At 36.0% G+C, this 17,825-nt stretch overlaps 3 protein-coding genes across 5 annotated transcripts in view; 2 read left to right on the top strand and 1 right to left on the bottom strand.

The window, feature by feature from the left end:
- The first annotated feature begins 4,513 nt into the window (after positions 1-4,513).
- Positions 4,514-7,319, top strand: LOC128866218 (probable transaldolase). Its single transcript, XM_054106771.1, has 3 exons — positions 4,514-4,702; positions 6,276-6,399; positions 6,463-7,319. Exons 1-3 carry the CDS (start codon positions 4,612-4,614, stop codon positions 7,241-7,243), a joined length of 996 nt encoding a protein of 331 aa, XP_053962746.1. The 5' UTR covers positions 4,514-4,611; the 3' UTR covers positions 7,244-7,319.
- A 1,527-nt stretch (positions 7,320-8,846) lies between these two features.
- Positions 8,847-12,295, top strand: LOC128866217 (transmembrane channel-like protein 7). The gene is made up of 3 exons (XM_054106770.1): positions 8,847-9,227; positions 9,433-9,662; positions 10,153-12,295. Exons 1-3 carry the CDS (start codon positions 9,065-9,067, stop codon positions 12,088-12,090), a joined length of 2,331 nt encoding a protein of 776 aa, XP_053962745.1. The 5' UTR covers positions 8,847-9,064; the 3' UTR covers positions 12,091-12,295.
- A 382-nt stretch (positions 12,296-12,677) lies between these two features.
- LOC128866214 (transcription-associated protein 1) overlaps positions 12,678-17,825 on the bottom strand; it is a 29,163-nt gene continuing 24,015 nt past the window's right edge. For all 3 annotated transcript variants that reach the window (XM_054106767.1, XM_054106766.1, XM_054106768.1), the window contains 2 exons: positions 14,514-15,731; positions 12,678-13,355 (listed from right to left, as the gene is read on the bottom strand). In XM_054106767.1, coding sequence (XP_053962742.1) covers positions 12,783-13,355; positions 14,514-15,731 — 1,791 coding nt within the window. In that variant the 3' untranslated portion in view covers positions 12,678-12,782. The remainder of the gene's footprint in view (positions 13,356-14,513; positions 15,732-17,825) is intronic.

A 17,825-nucleotide genomic window follows, 5' to 3' on the forward strand; every position in this document is an offset into this window, starting at 1 on the left:
ATGCCGTTTATTGACTGTCTGAATACTGTCCGGTCCAGTAGGTTTCGGTCAGTTTTGTCCTGGAGTTCGTCAGCGTAGTCGAGGAGGTGTCTCCTGACGTGCCTGGGAGGCGGCTCAGGCTCAAGCAGGTGTCTGCAGGGGTGAAACCTGCGGTAACACCCCAGCAGGAACTGCTTGCTGAGCAATTTGTTGTGCTCCGCGACTGGGAGCATTTGTGCCTCGTTGTGCAGGTGTTGTATAGGTGACATCAGGAGGCACCCGGTCGCTGTCCGAATGGCGGTATTCTGACATGTCTGAAGCTTTGTCCACTGCGAATCACTAGTACCAGGCGACCAGACAGGCGCAGCATAGTTTAGAACCGGCCGGCCAATTGCCTTAAATGTCGAAAGCAACAGTTCTTTGTCTTTGCCCCAAGTGCTGCCGGCCAGCGATTTGAGGACCTTGTTGCGATTTTGGACTTTAGTGGCAATTGCGGTTGTATGCACAGAGAAGGAGAGCAAGCTGTCAAAGGTTACACCCAAAATTTTGGGGTTATTCACAGTCGGTATTGGTGTGTCGTCGACTTTTACCTTAAGGGACAGCTTGACCTTCTTTGTCCAGGTGGTGAAAAGGGTCGCCGTGGACTTGGTGGGGGAAAGTTGGAGATTCCTCGCAGTGAAAAAGCGAGAAAGGTCGGTGAGGTAGTTGTTCACTTTGGAACACAGGCCATCGATGTCATTGCCCGACGCCATTATCGTGCAATCGTCAGCGTATGAGATCAGGGAAGCTCCCGCTGGTGGTTGGGGGAGCTTCGAGATGTAGAAGTTAAAAAGCAAGGGTGAAAGGACACCACCCTGCGGTACGCCTTGCTTAATCTTCCTCTGCTTTGACATTTGATCTCGAAAAATCACTGACGAGTGCCGACCGCTCAGGTAGTTCGCGGACCACCTCTTCAGCCCTGGCGGGAGTGTCGACTGATAAATATCATCTAGTAGCGTGGAATGGCTGACTGTATCGAAAGCCTTCTTTAGGTCCAACGCTACTAGGACAGTCCTCTCGCAGGGGCGGTTTTGGTTAAGCCCGCGATTTATCTGGGCGTTTATGGCGGTGAGTGCCGTGGTGGTGCTGTGCACTCGTCGGAAGCCGTGCTGATGTGGGGCTGGGGCCAGGTGTGTCGTGTAGAGTGGGAGTAGGAGGGCTTCAAGTGTCTTCACTACTGGGGGAAAGGAGAGTTATCGGCCGATAAGACTCCCCTTGGTTGGCGGGTTTCCCAGGTTTCAATAGTGGGACCACTCTCCCTGCTTTCCACTTGTCAGGAATGATGAGAGTGGCCAGAGACAAATTGAAGACCCTTGTGAGGTATCCTACTCCCAGGGGTCCCAGATGCTTCAGCATCAGCTTCAGCATCATACATATACATACTCCACCTCGGTGTATGTCATCGGTCGTCTTCGTCGCTCATCTAAAGGTAGGTCCAGGAAACATGCTGTTTCGGCAGGTTGGGCCCAGAGGGAGAAGGGTGTTAGATGAGTGGGTTCTAAAGGTTATGTGAAAAGGTGGTTATAGTCCGGGAGCCAGGGGTCGATTTTGGACTTCGTTTTTATACCGTTAAATTCTTGACTATACTTGTGATTTAGCTTTCATGAATAACGAAAGTGAACATCAGCTGGCGCACCCGCGGTGGGTGTGATTGTAGGAGGGTACGAAACGTGTCGAAAAAAAATTTCTACCAACTCATTTTATACCGGCTGAAATTTTTTCATGTATTGTTGACATTTAGTAGAATAAATAAAAATAGTCAGCTGCGCGGTAGAGGGGGCAAAACACGTCAGCTGAACAGGTGAACTTGTAAAAAAAAATTGAAAAGTAAAACTGCTTTATGCCGATTGAAATTTTTTTACATAATTTTGGACATATATGAAAATACCTATAATAATGATGGTCAGCTGCGTTTATAGCGGTGGGAAGACCGTCAGCCTAAGCAAGAATGTATCATTCCGTTCAACTGACGTATTTTCCCCCTGTTGTTGTTGTAACATCATAACGGTAACGTAGAACCGACTGTCGTGGAAACGCATTTTCCTCCCTCTACGGCACAGCTAACTATTTTTTTTATTCTACTAAATGTCAACAATACACAAAAAAAATTTCAGCCGGTATTAAATGAGTTAATGAGCAGCATCCCACGCACGTACCCGCCGCTACCGGACTACTGCATGTCACTAGTTCCTGGCGACCAGAAAGGCGCAGCATAGTTTAGAATAGACCGACCAATTGCCTTAAATGTCGATTGCAACAGTTCTTTGTCTTTGCCTCAAGGGCTGCCGGCAAGCTATTCGACGACCTTGTTGCGATTTTGGATCTTAGTGGCAATTGCGGTTGTGTGCGCTAAGAAGGAGAGCAAACTGTCGAAGGCTACACCCAAAATTTTGGGATTGTTTACCGTCGGAATTGGTGTGTCATCGACTCTTACCTTGAGGGACAGTTTGACCTCCTTTGTCCAGGTGGTAAAGAGGGTCGTCATGGATTTAAGGGGGGAAAGTTGGAGATTCCTCGCAGTGAAAAAGCGAGAAATATCGGTGAGATAGTTGTTCACTTTGGAGCACAGGCCATCGATGTCATTGCCCGACGCCATTACCGTGCAGTCGTCAGCGTATGAGACCAGGGAGACTCCCGTGTCGACTGATAAATATCTGTGTCTGACTGTGTCGAAAGCCTTCTTCAGGTCCAACGCTACTCTGTACTCCTCTCGCAGGGGCGGTTTTGGTTAAGTCCGCGGTTTAGCAAGGCGTTTATGGCGGTGAGTGCAGTGGTGGTGCGATGCACTCGTCGGAAACCGTTCTGATGTGGGGCTGGGGCCAGGTGTTTTGTGAAGGGTGGGAGTAGGAGGGCTTCAAATGTCTTCACTACTGGGGAAAGGGGAGTTGTCGGACGATAAGATTCCCCTTGGTTGGCAGGTTTCCCAGGTTTCAGTAGTGGGACCACTCTCCCTGCTTTCCACTTGTCAGGGATGATGAGAGTGTCCAAGGACAAATTCAAAACCCTTGTGAGAAATCCTTGTGGTTAGTGTCGTGCGGGGTGCTCTTCATCTGCAATGTGTGGTGGTTAGACTCCGATTACGGCATTCACTGGACGGGAGCTTATGAAGGTGGTAACACTCTCCCGGTGAATGTCGTTTAATGGCTGTCTAAACACTGTCTGGTCCAGTAGGTGTCTGTTTGTTTTGACCTGAATCTCGTCGGCGTAGTGTAGTAGGGTGAAACCTACAGTAGCACCCTAACAGGAACTACTTGCTGAGCAGTTTGTTATGCTTCTTCACAGGTAGCATATTGGCCTCGTTGTGAAAGTGTTGTAATGGGGTCATCAGGAGGCAGCCCGTCGCTGTCCGAATGGCAGTGTTTTGGCATGTCTGGATCTTTATCCACTACGTGTCACTGGTTCCAGTCGCCCAGAAAGGCGCAGCATAGTTTAGAGCCAGCCGGCCAATTGCCTTAAATGTCGATAGCAACAATTATTTGCCTTTGCCTCAAGTGCTGCCGGCAAACGATTTGAGGACCTTGATGCGATTTTGGACTTAGTGGCAATTGCGGTTGTGTGCGCTGAGATGGAGCGCAAACTGTCGAAGATTACACCCAAAATTTTGGGATTACTTACCGTCGGCATTGTGTGACCAGGGCAGCCGGTTCTACGTTACCGGAATGACTCGGGTTGTTTCCCGACCAAGGGTTGCCGCCCCAGTAAACTAGTCCTGTCTAGTGAACAGTCTATAAAAGTATGTGTGTGTGCGGTTTGGTTGTTTCCATTGTTTTCGCTTACTCTTCCTCTTCACAAACAAGTAAATTCCCTTCCTTTTGCTTGTTTACTCATCCGCTCTTACAACACGGTTAATTCGTAAGGCGCAATCGTGTATTCTATCATTCTTGGGCATGACGTACGACACGGATGTAGCACATTCGGCTCAAATAAACATTATCTATTTTGCTGTCAGGATCTATGCTCGATTAACTTAACGAAAGATTTGGATGCGAAAGCAACAACAAAGTTCTCGAGCAAGATTCGCCGCTAGCGAGTATGGTTATACATCATTAGACTGTTATAACTCATTGCCCACAATCACATGTAATTTAAAGTAGCTCTATCACCGCGTTGCAAATATATATTCATTTATACCAGTTGCTACATCTATTCGTCATTTGCTAATGCTTAGCGAATAGAAGAGGCCTGTTACCAAACCATTCACTGAATTTTCACAAATATGCAATTTCTCTTCCTTTTGATTGTTTTGTTCGTTTGTTTTGCATCGGTAAGGGACTTGATGTCAGTCATGTGAAAATCGTCAAAAATAAAGTAAATGATTTTTATTTTACGAACTATTGATTCGAAAAGGAAATATACGTATAACTGCCAAGTAACGAGGCAACGAGCTAGGTGTGAAGACCTCTAACGTTTTTAAATACGTGGTAGCTACGAAAAATTAAATTCTTTCGAAACATGTGGCATTGTTGGCAAATGTTATTTTATTTGCTTCCATTCCAATTGCAACATATCCGTTCTGATTAAGTAGAAGTAGAGAACAGCTTCTCCGGTCATAGTTAACAAAGCGAAGTTCCGAAGTCGTAGTTTGTATTAAAAATGGAAGGGATAACAAAAAAACAAAAGTTGTCGACTTTGGACCAGTTGAAAGAAATTACTGTTGTGGTAGCCGATACAGGGGATTTCGAAGGTAATTGCTATTACTACTATTTTGAAAATTCCTACACAACATGCCTTGTGCATGGCTTATCAGTACAAACTCCAAAGTGAAAGCAAAGTCAGCTGAATGTCAAGTGAATGGCAGTCAAGTTTAACAAAGATAATTTCAACAAGTAGAAGGTTAATGAGGACATATACTCAGTTTTTTTTAACAAATTGAGGAATTTTAGCGCGGTTTTCAAATCACGCTTAATCAAATTATTGTTTTTCTGAAAACAATAGCAAACACCAATAATGTATTTTTGGTAATTACCCAATTTGTGGGAAACATGTAAAAATTTATTAAAAATGCCAGGGGGGGGGCACAAATAGATACGAGCTCCATTATTGATAATCTCAAAGAGCAAACTCTTTTCACCGTTCAAAAGTTATTAACGAAAATACTTAGAAAATTGATTTTTTTCTTTCACTAAAAACACGGAAATAAACATATTTCTTCTCTACGCATGACTACATATTTTAATTGTATTTTTATATAAAAATTCGGTAAAAATTTCCAATAACCAATACATTGTTAATAAACATGTATACAATATTTGAGTGCCGTACGAAAAATTAATCAAATGATGCTTGGTATTGCCACTCTATTGAAATGTAGCGATAATTGAATTTTCCATAAGGTGTTAGAGGGTTAATTACTTAATATTGCAGGTAATATTGCAAGACTTCCATATTCAACATATTGGTGGTCAAATTTACATATATATATATATATATATATATATATATGCAGTGGATCACAGTTTATTTCATGCAGGCACACTACTAAAGCTCCGAACGCTATACTATATTTAGAAAACTAGTACATATATTGAGAAAATTTAAATGCCGAACTGTTGCTACGAAATTGTTGTTTAAAAATTTACTTCATTTATTATTTTAATTAATTAAAAACATAGAGAGTAAACAGAGTACGTTTTCCTTTCTGTCTGTATTATCCTAGCTCCCTAACAAAGGTAACTCAGCTTTTTTTGTTTTCCTTAAAAAGGGATTTCTTTCGTGCTACTCGACCTGCACTTGTCGCACTATTTTGACGCAAAATGATTTCTCCACTCCCTGCTGCATTTCCCTTGTCAGTTTGGGAGGCTAAAGCTTTGGATTTTTTTATATTTTTCTGCACATTAATAAAAAAAATAAATCGCGGAGTCTTATTCCAAATTTTTACTATAAAATAATATTTGATCAGAGATGCAAAAGCTAATCATGTTTTTGTTTTATAAAAAAAGAGCCGTGTGTTTGGTCCGAGGGGTAAAAGGGCCACATTTGATTCGTTTTTCTTTTGGTACTCAAGCATTGTATACATTTTTATTAACAATATATTAAAGTTATTGGCAATATTTACCGAAGTTTTTTGAAAAACAAAGTTAAAAAACATGCCCTCTAATTGTATATAATTTTGTGTATTTAGGATATAACATTCTATACGTTTTTGAGTTTTTGTTTTTTTTGTTAACAACGTTTGAATGGTGCAAAAAATCCATTCGCTGTTTCAGATTATTAAACTTTTCATTTGATAATATTAAAAAAAAAATTTCTTTTTTTAGCCATGAAATTGTATAAGCCCACAGACGCCACTACAAATCCCTCGTTATTATTGACAGCGGCGAAAATGGAGCAATACGATCACCTTCTGAAAGAAGCGGTTAACTATGGAGCCAAAGTTGGAAAGTAATATTAAATAAGTTAATTATAAAATCAAGCTACCAATTACATAATGGTTTTTAATTCCAGCTCAATTAACGATAAGGTCCAGGAAGCAATTGATTACTTAGCTGTCCTATTCGGTTGTGAAATTTTAAAAATAATACCGGGCAGAGTTTCAACCGAAATCGATGCCCGTTTGTCATTTGATACAAAAAAAAGCGTCGCAAAGGCATTAAAGCTTATAAAGTTATATGAACAAATGGGCATTCAGAAGGATCGTGTTCTTATAAAAATTGCTTCGACTTGGGAAGGCATTCAAGCGGCGAAAATACTAGAAGAAAAACATAATATTCATTGCAATTTGACTCTTCTGTTTTCTTTTGCTCAAGCAGTGGCTTGTGCCGATGCTGGAGTAACTTTAATTTCACCCTTTGTTGGACGAATTTTAGATTGGTATGTCGCTAACACCAAGACTAAAAGCTTTGAACCTGAGAAAGATCCTGGCGTCATATCGGTTACGGAAATTTACAATTACTATAAAAAATATGACTACAAGACGGTTGTAATGGGTGCTTCTTTTAGAAATGTTGGAGAAATTAAAGCATTGGCAGGCTGCGATTTTCTGACAATTAGTCCTGCTTTGTTGAAGGAGCTTGAAAATGACGATGAACCTATTGCTGAAAAGTTGTCTATAAAAAATGCTAAGGTTGCGGATATAGACAAAATTAATATTGATGAGTCTACATTCCGTTGGATGCTTAATGAAGACGCCATGGCAACAGAAAAGCTTTCTGAAGGTATAAGGAAATTCGCGCAGGACTCGAGAAAGTTGGAAGACTTGATAAGAAAATACATCGCCGATGTATAAACATTTTGTTGTAATGAAATTATTTTGGAAGATTTTTGCCATGTAATTAAAATAAAAAAATCCGGGTGTAGTTTAACTAAGCAGTTTTGATTCCACCATAATACAATTCATCAGCAAGCTTGATAACTTGTTTTTTATGCTGGGTAAACATGATATAAATACTGTACAAAATAAAGAATAATAACCTGTGTTTTTGAGGTGCAAATCAAATCTAATGTGTAAATTATGCAAGTTTTAATGCTATACTAAATTTTATTTACTTTAAATCTGCTTGAAGTTTGTGCGCCGTTTATACTAACGCAATACCGCCAAAAAATTTCGTAAGCTATTACCTAAAAATAATTAAACAATAAGGAATGTAGTCCACTACATTTAGTATATACTTAAAAGCTATATATATGAATCCATTTTTGATCAACTTTTAATTGGTTTGTGTGCGTTTAACGTGTTTTTTAAGTTGTCCCAATCAATTTCAATGGGAATAAACCGGTTCAGTTTTATGTTTGTTAGCAGCACTGATATAGAAGTTGTATTCTTTTGGTAGTAATAATAAATATATGTGGATATATTCTTTACAACATTTGCTCTTTGGAATCAAATTTAAGCAATAAAAAGCGGAAAAGTAAGACAAATTTGTATATCTACAGAAAAATCAATCAAAATACTATATTGAAAACTATATCCAAAATATAAAACGTATTCATTATTTCTCACATTTTTACCACAAAATTAAACGATATTGAATAATTGACACAAGGGACTGTATACATATATCTATGTTTATGTATACATTCACTTGTCAGTGCTACCAATTACAAAAGGTTGTGTAGCCAAACTAACGATGAAAAACAAAAATTTAACCAAATCGTTATGGCAAACCGAACTAACCGCTCAAACTTATAAAAATTCTATTAGGGCTTACTTCATTTACGTAACTTAACTTAGCTTAATATTTGTGTCTTAATAAAGTTTCTGCCTTACGTAAATTGAGAGCAGTGAGAGAATGGGGTTGTTATAACTTCGATTTCCAAACAAAAGGAAGAGAAATAACACGTTTGTGAAAATTAAGTTAATTCCTTGGTAATATTATGATCTGTGACATTTAAATTAAAAAACTACTGGAAAGTAGTTTCATCGAAGAACAACGGATATACACATATATACTGAAAACGAAAAGCCGCGTGCTAAATTGTTAAAGCACACATGAATATAAAGCCTTAAAATGCAGTTTTTTTTTTTGTTTGAGTTTTTATTCGGAAGACGCCGAGGCAAGAAAGTGTGTGTATATATGTATATGTAGTTTGGGTATATTTAATTCTCCTTTTGTTAATTTTGTTCGTTTGTTTTGTTTTGGAAATGAGCCTCACGTTAGACTTGTCAAAATCGGGAAAATTAAATTAACTGCTTTCCGAAAACACCACATTCTTTATTCAATTTCCCTTGAGTAGGGATGCAATTTTATTTGGTCTCTATATTGTCAAATTTAGTTTAAGATACTCTAAACTTTTTACTGATTTTGACATTTCACTACTACTTATTTAATGTGGCTTGTTTCCAATGAATTGTTATTTTCGTTTAACATTTCAAAGTGTGTATTGCTCATGAGGTATAACTGTAAAATCAACCCAACTATTTGTTTTCAATAAATTTAAAATATATGACATGATATATTGAAGGACTTTAAGTACTAAATGGAATACAAATGACGGGTGAAGGTTGCTTTCGACAAATGTTTTAATGATTACATGGCAACTCCAGCTATAATAAGTACAAACAAAAACCTTTTTTGTAATTGTGCTTTCTAATTCTGAGTTTTTGATAATGTCTGACGCTTCTAAAAATAAACAAAAATCTAGAAAGACTAATGGATGGGAAGAAGCAGGATGCGAGTTTTATCAGGAGAATTACTGTGCGGATTGGGATGGTTTCGCTAAAAATCCTATTGCAATAACTACATTGCTGCCATCAAAACAAAATAGGCTAGGTTAGAGCGTACTTTAATTTTGATTGTAGTTCATCCAGTTATTAGTAAACAAATGCTGGTGCTGGCTCCCCGAGTGATTAGAAAACTTATTATTCTAGGCTATATATAATTCACTTTGGCATATATGTGTTCTATATATACTTGTGTGGCTAAAACTCATTTATTGCACTTTAACGATCACACATTCTCTTTGGAATCTGCACAGGCACATCTAAACGAAATTACTCGCAACAGGATCGCAAACACAAGATATGTTGGCAACAATTCCCATCTACTGCTCCACGAAGTTATCAGCAGAATGAAGGGCAATTTTCACTACTACCAGATTTATCCCAAGTTATTAACGACGAAGAACACATCTGGGAAGAGATGTTTCAAATTAAACAATTGCCATTGTCAATGCACCAAAAGAAGGAATTTAAATCAGATTTGCAGGTCAGAAAATTAAACTATTTTGATTCAGGATCTCTACTTCATTAGAGTAAAACAATCCAAACCCTTACTTGCGCAATATACTATTTTTTCATCTTTATAGCAAGAGTTAATTAGCATCAATGATAAATTATTATATTTTGCAAATAATAATTTTTACATAGCATCCAAAAGTAAAATCGTTACTGTTCAAATTTATGCAAATAGCACAGAATATCTTGAATCGGTTACTAAAATCGCCTTGTGGCAAAAATTAAAACGCTTCTATGGGAAACCATGAACTTTTGCAAAAAATCATTTTATGATACATAAAAAGAAATATCTTTGTAATGTAATTTTTTTTTGTATATTTTATATGAAAGAAAATGTTTGACCCCTCAGCGAAACGAAATTGTCAAAAATCAACGAAAATTTGTAGCTACTTACTAAATACATGTAGAGACATACATACATATGCATACATATTTTTTTTTTAATTTCTCTTTCTCTTCAGAGTGCAACTAAATTGCGTCTTCAAGGTTTTAACCAACTCAAATGGAAACATCGTAAAGCTTGGCAAAAATTTGCTCTGGAATGGTCGAAATTTAGTGCTACTATAAAATTATGGCAGTCATCTTTAAAACAAATTGAAGGACATTTCGGCAGTGGTGTAGTGGCATACTTCATTTTTTTACGATGGCTTTTTTATCTTAACTGCGCGACATTCCTATTAATAGTTATATTTGTAATCATTCCAAATATTCTTGCATACGATAACTTTGTAGACAGGTGTAAACTTTCACAAAATTTGAATCACTCAAACAATTGTCTTACCGAGAACCGCGATCGAAACACATATGTAGATATGAAGAGTAGAGAGTCCTTTAACATTCTTGATACCGTGCAAGGCACTGGGATACTAGAAATATCTTTGATGTTTTATGGAGGCTACTCTAATAAACGTATAGGAATTGCTTTTAAAGACACACATAACTCTACATACAAGGAAAAAGAACAACAGCTTCATTACGATTTATCTTCTGCATATATATTTGCTGTGTTAGGTTATTTTACAACAACTCTGATTTTTATTGTAAAAGCATCTGCACGAGAATTTAAAGATCGACTTATAAACGGGAGATGGCAGTTTTACCAATATTGCAATCTTGCATTTGGAGGATGGGACTTTTGTATTCACAATGAAAAATCCAGCATTATTAAACACAAAGCTGTTTTTAATGAATTCAAAAGTTCAATTCACTCCAAGCGAATTGAAGTGGAAAGGAATAACCGCTCAAATGACTATATGTTAAAGCTTATTATGATAAGAATTATTGTTAATTTTTCAGTTGTTATTATACTAATAATCTCTGCATACATTATATTTTTATTATTTAATATTAGCTTGAAACAAGGTCATATTAAATTTTTAAACGTAAGTAGTATGGAAGTAAATTCATACGATTATATTGAAGTTCATGGGTCATCACTTCAACTTCTTGAATTGGCCATTGATTTCGCTCCTTATGTTTGCATTGTCTGTTTAAACCTTATCTTACCAGCTTTTTTCAAATATTTGTGCTCTTTTGAAAAATATTCCCCTTTGTTTGTGATAAAGATCAGTCTGGTCCGAATGATATTTTTACGACTTGCTTCTTTATTCATTTTATTAAGCCGTTTCTATTACATTGTCATACCGAACTCTGAAATAATTATTCCGAATTCCGCTCCATATAAATGTTGGGAAACGTTTGTAGGTCAACAGTTCTACAAACTTGTTTTAACAGACTTTGTAAGTCATCTTTTTGTAACGTTTTGTTTTAACCTGCCCCGTGCTGTATTGGCAATATATTTTAAAAATAATCTTGTCAAATTTGTTTGTGAACAAGAGTTTGAACTGTCCAAACATGCTCTGGACATTGTTTATTTACAAACAATCTGCTGGATCGGAAGTTTTTATATGCCATTTTTGCCAGCACTAATAACTATAATTATGTTTCTAATGTTTTACGTTAAAAAGTTCCAATGTCTCGTCAATTCAAAACCAACTAAAATATTATATGGAACATCGAGATCCAACTCTCTTTTTATGTTTGTATTATTAATATCTTTCGTAGTTTCAATAATAGTATTAACTTATGCGTTTGCAGAAGTGGCACCTTCTGTGTCATGTGGACCTTTTAGAGGACTAAAAACTGTATGGGATGCTCCGTTGTCTACTTTCATGGGAATGCCAGTATTTTTCAAAGACTTTGTTTTCTTTTTCGGAACACCGTTATTTGTAATTCCTTGTTTTTTTGTTTTAACTTTATTACTTTATTATTTTTATGCGGTCTCTGATGCCAACAAAAATATGGTTGAAGTTTTGAAAAACCAATTAGTATTAGAAGGACATGACAAAAAATTTCTATTAACTCGTCTTTTATTGACTCATCAAGAATCGCAGGAGTAAAACTATATAATAAACTCACTTCAAATATATATTTACACACAAAGGTATAAAGACTGCCTGTACATCTCTAATGAGAAAATGCTTGTTTTAATGTTAAATTATTACCACTAATTTAGGATAAATTGAAGGTAGGAAATATTTTAGAAGATCTCCAGCAGTCAGAAATCTTAAAATATTCATAAATACTTACAGAAAACAAATGATTAAAAAATAAAGAACCATTACCGAGAAACCTTTATTGCCTTTTGAATGATAATAAAAATTACTATACCATATACTGAAGTATCTCTACACTCTCAAACAGAAAAAGTTCAATCGCAAAGTGTATTAAACACTTTGTTTAAAGGTATACGGCAAAAATTAAGATCTAACTTGTGAAATCCGAACACTTGAGAGAAACATTTATTTTTCAGCTATTTACACGTCAAATGATGTTACTCCGTGCGGAAAAATACTTGCAGTCTAATAGACGAAAAAGGTATAGGTGGGAATGATTTGGGAGCTGCTGTTTCTTATCCGATTGGGAAATTCTAGACAAAATTGCTAAAGAAATATTTTGGAAAAATTAAGTAGCCTAAAGAAATCTATTGATTATTAAAAAGCAAGATGAACATATATTTTTTTTAATTAATTACTTATAGAAAGTCCTTAAACATAACCACAAATAGTGAAAAATACAGAGGTTTGTAACTTTATAACCAGGGATGCCATGCTGGGTCCATGCGGCATAAATTGTCCGGGTTAATTGCAGATTGTATCAAAATGGACACTTTTTTGGATTCTGTGTTATCAAAGTAAGAAATGGAATTCAGTCGTGACATTATAACCGCGACAGCCCTATTGATCAAACTGATGGTGTTGTCCATAGCGTTCATATCAATGGCGGAATCCGCTATTGGCTCCACAAGTTTATTATCTCGAATGCGTTTCTTCTGTATAGCAATTATCTCGTCTCTGAGAATGGCCTTCAGAATTGAACAAAGTTTATAATTCGGCTGCACAAAGCAACGTGCAGTGGCCACTATTGCAGCAGACATAGGGCCAGTTATTCCAATATTGGTTACAAACTCAGCAATGTTTGGTGTAAGACGGAACGGCACGGGCCGATTGCAGTCAAGCTCTTCCTTTTCGTCATTGATATCAAATTTATAATAGGAAACATTCATTAAACCGGAGTCTTGGTGAATATACATCATATCCGCATTCAATCTTGTCAAGTGAAGGGCGTGTTCACATAAGAATGCAAGTGCCAGCTGCAGAGTTAACTAAAAGGAGAGAAAAACATTGTTATAAAAGTTTGTCTTGCAGAATTTAAGTTGTTTAACAATACTAATAATAGACGGCACATACAAGCTTAGCAAATTTAAAATGCGTTATTAAATCCGAAAGTATAGTAACAGGTAACATATAGGTTTAGAAGCTTTTTTTACAAAAGAAAATTTTCGTGGCAACTGTTGAGAAACAAAGAGTTATTTGGTCAACATGAATAATATTTAGAATCATCTTATAAAAACTGTGTTGGATATTTGTGAAATTTTAAAACATTCATGTCCTTGATATCACCTTTTATGAGCGCATAGAAAGCACAAAGTATAATATAAACAAAATTCTCAACTAACAAAAACTGAAATATATATATGATATATACATATATCTCAGGCACTTACACCCTTTTTGGGTGTTTGGTCGAGCTTCTTCTCCTATTTGTGGCGTGCGTCTTGTTGTTGTTCCTCAATTACATTCCTTAGTAGTTGTAATTCGTTTCAATCCGTTCCGTCCACAGTAGCTTAGACGTATTTTTTTTTAAATGTTCTTTGAAAGGAATTGAAAATGTAATACATTTTTTCCCAAGTCTTCAAATTAATTGTGAAAGTAATTGAGAAACTAAAAGTTTATTCACGAATGTGATATGTGAAATTTTTGTTGTGGTGAAAGATTAAAATTAAACATTGAATGCAATTTTTCAAAAGTTTGCTCCTCATATCCTGTCAAAGTTAATAGAAGAACAATAGTTGGAAAGAAATATTGGTTTTTTAAATTGTGAAATTAACAAAAAAAAATATCAAATAATAATAACAAACAGAATAATAAATGGAATTGAAAATGCAATTCCTTGTGATGGAATTTAAGAAAACGAATAACTTTTTGAGGTATCAAAGAAGGAATGAATTCCTTTGCTGTGGACTGAACGGATTGACTACTAATTGCAATGCCTTGTAATTTCTAATTGAAAGTAATTTATTTCCTAAAAGGATGATCGCAACCCAGCTCTGCCACTTTCAAAGCTCTATATGAAATAAAATTATCTATAAGTATTTCAGAATGAGATCATAAAATGTTATGTTTCATAATATTTAGTATGTTTTTTTAAATAAATTATTTGAACGTGAGGTTAGCAATTTATTTGAAATGATATACTTTACCATTTTTCTGAACTGCCAAAAGTCAGTGGAAGAAATAAATCTATTAAGAGCCCACTTTTTAAACAACGAACTTTGAATCATGGTAGTCTGAACTTCACAAAATATATCACACAGTACTGTATGGGTGGTTTGAGTCCCTCGTGACTGAACTTCCGAGAGGCGATCGTAATACTTGACGATTGGAAGGTCATGATCTATTTTTAACTTCAAACAACATTTTTTGTAAATCTCTTTTAAGGAAATACTAGTTGGGTTATCTTCAGCTAAGCGCATTTGTGGAGATATCGGAACTACTCTGGGAATCGTCATATTCAGAAAACGTCTGGCAGTCTCCTTTTGCTTCTCCAAATAATAGTTAAGCATTCGCATTAATTGCAAAACGCGTTCTTCTCTTCGGGCATCGCCGAGTCCTGTGTCTATAACGACTAAGTATGGATAAATCTTTCCATTAGTTCCACGAATATATAATCGCCTTGCTGCCGTGTTGTTTTTTTGAACTATTTCCACGCGTGGCATAAACCTTGCGATACGTATATGATAATGAGAAGAGGATGGCAATAGTAATTCTCCAGGCAGCTCAACTTCTGCTGTCTTTTGGCTGAAGTTTGACAAAAACCTACATTTGTCTTCAATAAGAAATGAGGTTGGAAGCTTTTTCACTTTAGCCTCTAAAGCTTTTATCCATGTTTTCAATTTAGAAATTAGATTATGCAATTTCATAGCTCCGGGCTTAGAAAAGTCGAAATCATTGGTAAATTGTTCTTTCATTTTTTGAAACACTGGATCTTGGAAGGTAACTTGAGCCCTACGAGCTATAGACTCAGATGCTGCTGAATTCGAGGCAGAGGCTGCCACGGATCCCGGTATATTCTCGATGCCAATGCCAAATGTAGATCCTAATTTCTTAACAAAGTGTAGAGTGTGTGGTGTAATTGTAGCGTCGTTTACAGCGCTTCTATTTTCAAATGCAATTGCATAGCACTTAATTAAGCCTTGTCGTAATTGCCTTAGCACTTCCTCGGTCCAGCTTTCTCTGAACCAAACCATCTGATCCACGATTCCCTCTAAGGAGCTGAGAATTGTTGGATGGATTTCCCGTTGCACATGCATTACTTTAGAACAACGCCACATTGAAGGTGTTGCTTTGATTGGATTAACAGTAGACCCGGTACTCGTTTGTGTATTGATTGTTTGACCAGTATTTTGGCTGTCGAGCACCTAAAGATATGTGAAATTTGTTAACTATAGTTATACATATACATACATACATATATTTACGATACTTTTTACAAATTGAATAATTTTGCAATTATATATACATAAATGCTTGCTAAATAAATTTTGGTATACACATTTAGGTAATCCGAGCAAAAATTGTGATACATGCCAACCATTTGCTTGTATCCGACAAGGAAAAATTGGAAAGGGAAATCTTTTATTGTAAATGAATAGAATTGATTTATATATGGTCTTGCTCATCAAAAAAATGCCATATCGCATGAGCTTTTCACGATATGCCGTTTAAGATTAGCATATGGGCATTTTCACGGTAACGGACGCGACATTTGTACGCTTTTAAGTGCGTCCAAAACAATGAAGACAAAGTAAAAGTTTATATATATTGATATTGTTTTAAAGGGCTGACGGAGTGCTAGATTTTACTATATACGGGAAAGATCTTTTACAAATAAGTACGTAGTTATAAGCAATTATAAAGTGATACGGACGCGACAAAAAATAGAAGTTTTTTTGAGGCGCATTCAGAAATATACAAAATTCAGCAAATTAAGGATTTTTATATATATACAATATATGTAATATATATGTTAATAAATGCGAACAGATGACTGTTATTCGTAGGTTTATGAAATATGATAATTTTCTCTTCGTTTTTTTTAATTGAGTATAGAAGAAATACGGACGCGACATAGCGGACGCGTCAAAATTTTCCATGAGCTAGGAAATAGAACTTTTTTCATTATAACACTTCAATTTTATTGAAAATAAAAACTCAAGTAATATTACAGTAAAAACGACTTAAAAAATTAAGAAGAAAGTTATTAGTTTTTAGGATGGTCTATTTTAATTATTTTCTTTAATGAATAGACCGTCCGAGCAACTTCAATACATTTACTGTCGAAATATGAAAACCAATGCATACTTTTAACTCCTTTGATATTTGGAACATTTTGCCATAACTCTGACAGTTGATTAGAAAGCTATCAATTTGTGTTCCAGAGATATACAAAATTTTAACTCTATCAATGTTGTTCTTAGTACATTAGTAGAAGCATAAGGCATCACCGAGAATGATATTTCTTGCTTTAACGATTTGCCAGACTTTTCGTTTAACTACGGCACCTATTCCGTCTACAGCACCTTTGCCATGTGAAGTGGCGAAAAAATTCCACTCTAAGATTCCGCAATGAAATTCAGCTGCTAGTCTTGGAATACTAGAAAGAATAAATTTATTTTTGAATTGGGAAGTGCTTCCATCAGAGAAAATATAAATGCTGGTAACTCCTTTGTACTGGTTTTGTAAGATATTGATAATTTTGGAAATAAAGCAGTAAACGTCGAATTTACTGTGAGTCAATCTATCACTGATAACAGCATAGGACTTGGTTTCACCAAGAACCCAAGCTACGCACGTAAACACTGTTACTTGGTTATAACTAAAGTGGGCATCTTGAATTTCGTTTTGGCATGTCAAGCGATAATTTTCAGCAAAATCAACTTGAATAACAATTTCATTTGGTGCTAAATTTTTCCTCGGTATATTCGGCTTTGAAGAGTTGTTATGCTTCTGTTAAGGTCATAAGCATAAAACGTTTTGAGACTACTTTCCCATTGATTAGCATTGTATCCTTTCTCCCAGGAGCTTGAACGCTGATTCCATCTTGCAAAAATAATTTTTCAATTAATTTTTCACGCATCAGGCTTTTTGATGACTTGGTAGTATTTTCATCCATCGTTTCTGTTGGCTAGCTATTTTTATATTCAGGTTTTTAGGTAACGCACGCTCAACTTTTTTTATTGCTTTTCCCACCGTTTGCTGTAAATTTCGCAATTCAAACTATCAATATTATTTACGCTCTTTTTTTGCCGCAAAACTTACTGCCTAACACGGTCCTTTTCTTTCTTCTTTTCTAATAAATTGCTATCACTTTTCATTTTTTGTGATAATCTTTTTCGGTACTCTTGCTTTCGTTTAGCTTCTTTGTTCTTGTCTTCCTGCCATTTCTCGACGTTTTCTTTCATTTTCTCCCTATATTTCGTTGTTATTGCTTTTCTTGTTTCTTTTGCCGTTTT

Source organism: Anastrepha ludens, chromosome 6 (assembly GCF_028408465.1).
Source record: "Anastrepha ludens isolate Willacy chromosome 6, idAnaLude1.1, whole genome shotgun sequence".
Taxonomy (NCBI): domain Eukaryota; kingdom Metazoa; phylum Arthropoda; class Insecta; order Diptera; family Tephritidae; genus Anastrepha; species Anastrepha ludens.